The sequence below is a fragment of the Gossypium hirsutum genome, chromosome A01 (genome assembly GCF_007990345.1).
Source record: "Gossypium hirsutum isolate 1008001.06 chromosome A01, Gossypium_hirsutum_v2.1, whole genome shotgun sequence".
NCBI lineage: Eukaryota > Viridiplantae > Streptophyta > Magnoliopsida > Malvales > Malvaceae > Gossypium > Gossypium hirsutum.
The window spans coordinates 14,872,229-14,880,542 of NC_053424.1; the positions used below are offsets into that span (position 1 = coordinate 14,872,229).

The 8,314-nt window shown below is 36.5% G+C and overlaps 1 protein-coding gene across 1 annotated transcript; it reads right to left on the bottom strand.

The window, feature by feature from the left end:
* Positions 1–279: 279 nt before the first annotated feature.
* LOC107917555 (probable calcium-binding protein CML21) lies at positions 280–2,286 on the bottom strand. Its single transcript, XM_016846883.2, has 5 exons — positions 1,993–2,286; positions 1,521–1,745; positions 1,213–1,415; positions 856–1,024; positions 280–727 (listed from the first exon to the last, which is right to left on the bottom strand). The coding sequence occupies exons 2-5, from the start codon at positions 1,672–1,674 to the stop codon at positions 606–608; spliced, it is 648 nt and encodes a 215-aa protein (XP_016702372.1). The 5' UTR covers positions 1,675–1,745; positions 1,993–2,286; the 3' UTR covers positions 280–605.
* Positions 2,287–8,314: the final 6,028 nt, after the last annotated feature.

Here is an 8,314-nt window from a genome sequence, read left to right on the forward strand (position 1 = left end):
GGGCGTATCGAGGGTGCTAATCCTTCCTCGTGCGTAACCGACTCCCGAACCTATTTTCTTGATTTGCGTAGACCAAAATTGTTTTTTTAATAAATTAAGTTATTTATTAAAAACAACCACTTTAACGGGGTGACCCGATCATACCTAGTCAAAAAGGATCGGTGTCGACTCCCGTTTTTTGTGTTCATTTTCAAAATCCAAGTCGATTCCCGTTTCACCAAAAAATGGTTACGACATTTATAATTGTATTCATTTCTCGGCTCAAATGACAAACAATAATTTGAAAATATTAAAAAAATGTTTATAGGATAAGTTAAAAGAACCAATTGATGTTTTGCAGATAAAATGGTAAATATTATTACTAAAACAAGGACCAATTCGTTAAATGCTTTTGTCGCCGAGCATATGTTTTTTTTTTTAATTTGGATTCCATTCTACAGACCTTCATCTCATGAATGAACACACCTTACTCTCTTATCCTATATGAAACTTGTATATCAACTTGGCCATTCATATGATTATTGGAAAACAAAGAAACAAAGGAGACTTCATTGCTGAGCTACCAATCATAATGTCATCATCACTTGATATGTATATATGTTGATTCAGACCGTCCCTTCTTCCTCATCTTCGTCATCTTCCGCATCGTCGATTCCAACCCAATTTGTGAATGCAAAAAGAAACTCTTTGAAACTCACTGATCCATTTTTATCCCAGTCCATTTCTTCTGCGACCACACAATACACTTTGTTCAGTGTATGCCAAAACTTCCTAGTACTTATTAATGCAGTTTTACATAAGTGAAGTAAAAATAAAAATAAAAAAATGCACACATATGGTATGGAGATTGCTGACCAAATCTTTTCATGGCTATTCGTCCAGACGAACGCTCCCCGGATTCATTTATGGCTTGAACCATCTCGTTCTTGCTAACAAAACCATCCTTGTTCTTGTCCAAGAACACGAATGCATCAACAAAGGTTTCGAATGTGGCCTCCAAGTTTGGCATTCCCATTCGTGATTTCTGATAATGTCATGGAAGGCCAAGATAACAGACAACAAACACAATTATAGCAAGTATTATAGGGATGGGATACTATGAAAATGTCATATGTCGATGGAACACAACACCTCAAGGTAAATGTTCAAGACAGCTACATATAACTTAAAACAAACAGAGATAAGGTGAATCAAGTTTTGTGTTAAGGATACACCTTCATGTCCAGGAGCATTGTCCTTGAGAAGATAGACTAGGCAAAGAAGTACAATGAACTCGCTGAATTTTATTCCCATATTTTGATTGAAATCGCATGCCTTAAACAGATCACTTATCTCCTCCTCTGTGAATGAAATTTGAAGTTTGTTGAAACATTTTTTCAGCTCTTCATTGTCGATTGCACCATTTGAGTCCTCATCTACAAAGAAACGCAATGCATGGAACATGCCACTCAAAATATTATGCAAAACATATAAAGATGTAAGTAGAATTTTTATTTAGAAGAGGGAAAAAAGGGCTATACCAAACTGCTCAAAAACGGCTTTACAATTCCTTAAGCTCTCATCAATTTTAGGGAATTTTAAGATAACACTGTTAAAGGATTTCATTGCAGTTCCTTCAGAAGCCCTTCGCTGCATAACTTCAACCATTTTAGCTTCTAGTTTTGTTTCTGCCATTTCGAGTGATTTATCATACACCTCCCATTTCCAACTATTACTGGGACGTGGAAGACAGGCTTAATGTTTTCCTGCCATAAAAGTAGAAAATATTAAAAATTATTGAAGCCATCTCATTGTAGCAAACATGACAACAAACAAATCAAAAATTCTATTTATCTGCAACCAGTATAGTCATACGAACATAAACAGAATACCATGAAGATATATATTAATTTTTTTTGTGGTAAAAACCCAACTTGATATCAAAGATGAGATATTTCATGAGCTATCAACAACTTAACATAACACAAATATGGTTCATGGCTGAATAGTTACCAGGAAGATATAGGGAGTTGAAAAGCCAAGCAGGATCCTTTGGGTCTTCTGCTACCCTAAAAACAAAAAGGAAAAAGGCTTGAATTCGACCAGCTTTGAGCTTCTAAAGGCAAACAAGAAAACCAACTCTAGGATCTGAATTGTGTCCAAAGAGGAGGAAGAAGAAGTAGAAGAAAAAAGCAAAGACAAAATTAAGGAAGGACTGATGAAGAGTGAGAGAGAAAGTGGGAGAGTGTGGAGGGTTGATTTTGTCCATTTTGATCTGATTTGAAAAGGCAAGGTTTGTGGTGAACCCACCACGTATTTGGTTTCCTTACGAATCACCATCTGTATTTTCGTCTCTTCTAATGTTGCAGTTGTTGGGTTGAGTCTGGGTTTCTTGCATTGACTTTTTCCACAAAACAAAAACTATACTATTATCATTCGTCAACGTGTCTATATATGTATATATGTGGTCTAAGGAGCAGAAGATGATCGATTGAGTACAAAAATGGAACTCATCTAAGTCTAAGTGAATAGATTGTATAAAATTGTGATTTTATGTTATTTCTATCCATTTTTAATAGGAAAATGATAAATCAAATTTTTGCTCCTGATTTTTAACTTTTTCCTTTAAAAAAAATTCAAATTCAACTAAAAATACTAAAAACCAAGACTTTGTCATTCTTTTATTAGAAAAGAATAGAGATGACGTGAAATCACAGTTTTATACAATCATTTCTCTATAAAGTAAACCCTTAAATTGAAAATTCATCCTAATAGTTGGATCAATAAAAAAATTTGTTTATTGGTAAACCGAGTAATAGCTAACTCGAAGAATAAGAGGTGAGCACTTATGTTAAATATGACTCCTATTTTCAGTCAAATTTGAGAAATAATCTTTCAGTTGAACTCTGTTTACTTGTTTTAATCAAATACTGATTAGTTTAGATTATTTTATTATTATTTGACCTATGAATTTAGCCTATAAATAGACTTTTTTACAACATTAGAAATATACACCCATTAGAGATTAGAACTCATAACACATTTAGAGAATTTTGTGTTTACGTTTTGTGGGTTCTTTGCTTTCGGGTTTTCAAGGTTTAGTTTTTATCTCCATCTTTTGTATTCTTCGTTCTTTTGCCATTACAGTAAAATTATCTTTGCTCGTGGTCTTTTATCCTCTTTGGAGGGGTTTTTCCACGTTAAATTTGTGTGTTCAATTTCTCAATTTATTCTGCTATTTTATCTGTTCGCTGCTTAATCGGGTCGAAATCCTAACAAGTGGTATCAGAGCTAGTTCAATTTTCATAGATCAGCCAGTTCAGAGATGGCAACAACAAGGTTTGAAATTGAGAAGTTCTATGGTGAGACAAATTTCAATCTGTGGCAAGTTCGGATGATGGCAATTTTAGTTCAATCAGGCTTGAAAAAGGTTGTTACCGGGAAAAAGCCTGAGAATCTAAATAAAACAGAATGGGAAGAGCTTGATGAAAAGGCTTTATCTGCAATCCAGTTGTGCCTCGCGAATACGGCATTGCAGGAGGTATTGATGGAGAAGACCTCATCTGCCTTGTGGAAAAAGTTAGAAACTCTTTATACGACTAAGTCTCTGGCTAACCGTTTAGTGTTGAAACAATGTCTATTTACATTTCGCATGAACGAAGGTGAGCTTCTTAGAGATCACATTAGTCAATTCATTACTCTTTTAAATGATTTAAAGAATGTTGAGGTTCATATTGATGATGAAGATCAAGCTATGCTATTATTGTGCTCTTTACCCTCTTCATACAAGTCTTTCAGGGAGACCCTGATTTATGGCAGAGACAAACTCTCGTTCGAAGTTGTGAAGGGTCATTTGTTGAGTAGAGACAAACTCGAAAATGAGTTTCATTTGGATAGCAAAGCAGATAGGCAAGCTTCTGTTTTGGTAGCATCAAAGAAACGAGACAAAAGGTGTCGCTATTGTAAAAAGTTGGGTCACGTCAAAGCAGATTGTTATAAATTGCGAAATAAAAGAGCTGCTGAGAGTAACGAGGAGGATGTAGCTGGTGCTAATTTGGCCGATGAAAACGGTGATGATTTCTTATTAGTGTCAACGAGCGATAACTCCAAGCTCACGTCCGAGTGGATCCTAGATTCAGGATGTTCTTTCCACATGTATCCCAATAGAGAATGGTTCTCCACATACAGTTCAGTTGAAGGTGGAGTTGTGCGCATGGGAAACCATTCATCTTGTAAGGTAATTGGTATTGGTACAGTTAAAATTAAGATGCACGATGGGACAATTAGGACACTCTCAAATGTCAAGTATGTACCTGATTTACGAAAGAATCTCATCTCCTTGAGTATTTTAGAGTTGAAAGGATGCAGAATCAACATCGAGTCGAGCGGCATTAAAGTATCTCGTGGAGCTCTCATTTTGTTAAAAGGTAAAAGAACCGATAGTCTTTATATTTTGGAAGGTTCTACAGTGATCGGTGAAATCAGACGTCCCTCGTCTGTTACGGAATCGAAGTCAACTCGTTTGGAGCGAAGGCAACTTGGTCATAGGAGGGAAAAAGGTATGACCATTTTGTTGAAGAGAGGTTCTCTTTTGGATGCAGGTTTTGAAAAGTTAGGGCACTGTGTTCGTGAAAATCAGACCCGGGTTAATTTTGATTTGGCAGTGTACAAGTCGAAGGCTAGAAGTCTTCCAGTTTCTAAGCACAAATTCGACTCAGTTAATTCCCTGCATAGTTCAAGATAGGCTCGTGGCAGCTTTGGCAAAGATGGCGGTGTGGAAATATGAGTCAAGGTGGAGATTTGTTAAATATGACTCCTATTTTCAGTCAAATTTGAGAAATAATCTTTCAGTTGAACTCTGTTTACTTATTTCAATCAAACACTGATTAGTTTAGATTATTTTATTATTATTTGACCTATGAATTTAGCCTATAAATAGGCTCTTTTACAACCTTAGAAATATACACCCATTAGAGATTAGAACTCATAACACACTTAGAGAATTTTGTGTTTACGTTTTGTGGGTTCTTTGCTTTCGGGTTTTCGGGGTTTAGTTTTTATCTCCATCTTTTGTATTCTTCGTCCTTTTGCCATTATAGTAAAATTATCTTTGCCCATGGTCTTTTATCTTTTTTGGAGGAGTTTTTCCACGTTAAATTTGTGTGTTCAATTTCTCAATTTATTCTGCTATTTTATTTGTTCGCTGTTTAATCGGGTCGAAATCCTAACAACTTATCTAATTAAATTGATTTAATCACCTCAACAGATCAAATTTAATTAATTTTATTTGCTTTAATCGTTTTTAAAATTAATAGATTTTGGAAATTGGTTTATTAAGTTAGTTATCTCTTATTTTTTTTAACATGAAATTCATTTGTAAAGAAAAAACAAGAATAATCAAAAGACTCAAAGAACCGAGAGAAACTATGACCTAAGGCAACAAGTTTATCCCATACACTAGAAAGGGACAACTTTTGATTTGATAGTGAAAGAAACATAGGTACTTGTAAATTTTTCATTTAGACTTGTATCTTTAAATGATTGCTACAAAGGACAATCAAGGATTTCTTGTTTTTAAGAGTATTGAAACATGATGGATATTTGATGAAAGAATGTATAGAGGTAGAAAGCAATAAAACAAAACAAAAAAATAAATTGATTATAAACTTCAGTTTTTCATTCTACAATTTTGGTTTACATGAACATCTATACTTAAATAACCTGAAAAAAATAATAAACAATTACAACTTGGCAACTGTTGGAACTTGTACAGTACAACTTGTCTCTTTATTGGTTGATTTTAGTCTATTCAGTAGCCAAAACATCTTATCAAAAATTATCATTGTTTTAGTGCAAGTTGGCAACTTGTAGAGAAAGAACTCGCATACATAAGCTAGCCTAACACAGCTCGTAAATTTGGTTGAGCTCACACCTTTGGGGAGTTTGCATCTTTGGGACTTGTGTTTGCCATTGTATGGATGGTCACTTCGCAACACTCCTCCTTAACCTCCATGCTACAAACCCTAATATCATAATGTTGGTTCTCGAACTTCATCTTCCTAATAGGTTTTATTAGAATGTCTGCTAACTGATCTTGTGAACTGTGGTGAACCAAAGTTATTTCCTTAGCTTGTTCCACTTATCTCACAAAATGATACTTGATTTTGAAGTGTTTTGTTCTTCTATAGAACATTAGATTTTTTTTTGCAATTGCGGTAGTAGAATGATTATCACATTTTATTTTTGTTGTGGCTATAGCATACTCAGCTTCAGTAGTTGATTGTGTTGCTGTTTTCTTCTCTTTTGAACTCCAATTGAACACACTAGATCCTAGAGTTAAAAAATAACCTGAAGTGTTCTTCATATCTTCAGTAAACTAAACCAATCACTATAATACCCCTAACCCGTATCCGTTACCAGAATAGGGTTACGAGGCATTACCGGACAATATAGCATTTATCAAACATTCAATATCACATCTCATTCATTCACATGCACAAAGTCCCTTAAATAGGTCTACGAGACCCTAAAACATGCTTAAACGAGGTTCGAGACTAAATTGATAACATTTACAAACTTTAGGAAACATAGAAAATTTTTTTTAATTATAGGGTCACACGCCCGTGTGAATAGGCCGTGTGCCTCACATGGCTATAAGACACGCCCGTGTCACAGGCTGTGTGAAAATAGGGCATACATACTGACTTGGACCACACGGCCGGAGACACGCCCGTGTGCCATGGCCGTAGGAAAACTAGGGAGGTTACTGACTTGGGTTACACGGCTGACCACATGCCTGTGTCTCTAGCCCGTGTACCCTTCGAAATGGCCACACACACCTGTATGCTAAGCCATGTGCCATTTAGGACGGTATATTGACTTATGTCACACGGTCAGTCACATGCCCGTGTGTGAGTCCGTGTGACACACATGGCTAGTAGGCACGCCTGTGTGTCCAGGCTGTGTCAAACCTGTAGGGTATGCTGACTTAATTCGTAAGGCTACCCTAGGGGACACACAGCCGTGTAACATGATAGTGTGTCACAAATAGCTGAGACACACGCCTGTGTCTCTGCCCGTGTGGACAAAAATAGGCCATTTGTAAAGCTAATTTGCCACCCTATCCACAAGCATACAAATCAACCAAAAAACAACCATTTCAATACATTTTTAGGCAACCAAAAACATGCCAAATCAATCACATATCAAGCTATATATATATCATCAACCAATTCAACTATTAAATTCCATATACATATATATATACCAAATCCATATACCAAAACCTGTAACACCCCAAACCCGGCCCAGTCGTTAAGGCCGAATTTGACGTGCCACTTTGAAGTCAAAAACCCGTGTTCCCTTTTTAGTGTTTTAAAAAAAAGCCGACTTTTGTCAAACTAACCAAGTGAATGGAAGCTGGGCACTAGGTAGGTATCCATAATAGAGGAGGTGAGCCATGAAGGCTGCTTAAGTACCAAGCTCTCCGATTGGATCCAATCCTAGACATGCCCACATCCATTGCCACACTTGGTTATAACAAGTTGAAATTTCTTTGAGTGATTATCTTTGGTAAACCGAATATTCGTGACGTCGTGTTATTTAAAAAAACCAAGTATCGTTTTGAAATCACACCCTAAGTCTAGCCCATTTGAATTAGTATCCATCAATTTAAAGTTGTTTTTAATAATATACTCCTAGAAAAATCAAAGAAGAAAATAATGTTAAAATGGCCTTATTACAACCCAAAAATTAAATATCAATTAAAAATAACTTAAGAAAACTAGTCTCTTTTTCAAACCCAAAAGTATTCACCATGGCCACTCTGAATCCCCTCCGGCTCCAAGTCACCCACATCAAGGCTCACCTGCAAGGTTAAAGAAGGGGTGAGTTTGGGGAAACTCAGTGTGTAAGGAAAACCCATTCAAAGCCCAAGTCAGCTCAAGCCCATTGGGCCTAAGCCCATTCAGGTAACAGTGGTACTGGGCCAGAGCCCTTTTCAGATTACAATAAACTGGGCCTTAGCCCCTTATTCAGATAACAGTATGGCCCATAGGCCCATTTCAAAATACATGCAACATCAGTAAACATATGCAAGCCCATTTGGGGAGACTACTCAACCCACCAACCACTACACTCCACCCGTACCAGCCATACACTCCATGTGGGGAATAGCTCAACCCACCCAGCCCAACACTCCACAGTTGCAGCCTTGCTGCTCAGTTAACAGTAAATTGAGGCAAAGCCTCCAGTACGTGGACAAGCCACTTTCAGTACTTCCTCTGTCAATATCCCAGTCCCATGCATCAGATAATAACAACATGGCATGCAGTAA

Bases quoted from the DNA above. Each gene is read 5' to 3' on its own strand.
- LOC107917555 (XM_016846883.2), bottom strand. From the start codon at position 1,674: ATGGCAGAAACAAAACTAGAAGCTAAAATGGTTGAAGTTATGCAGCGA. The intron at 1,025-1,212 runs GTATCCTTAACA...TGACATTATCAG, and splicing joins ATGCTCCTGGACATGAAGGT to AAATCACGAATGGGAATGCC. The intron at 728-855 runs GTCAGCAATCTC...GTGTGGTCGCAG, and splicing joins AATAGCCATGAAAAGATTTG to AAGAAATGGACTGGGATAAA.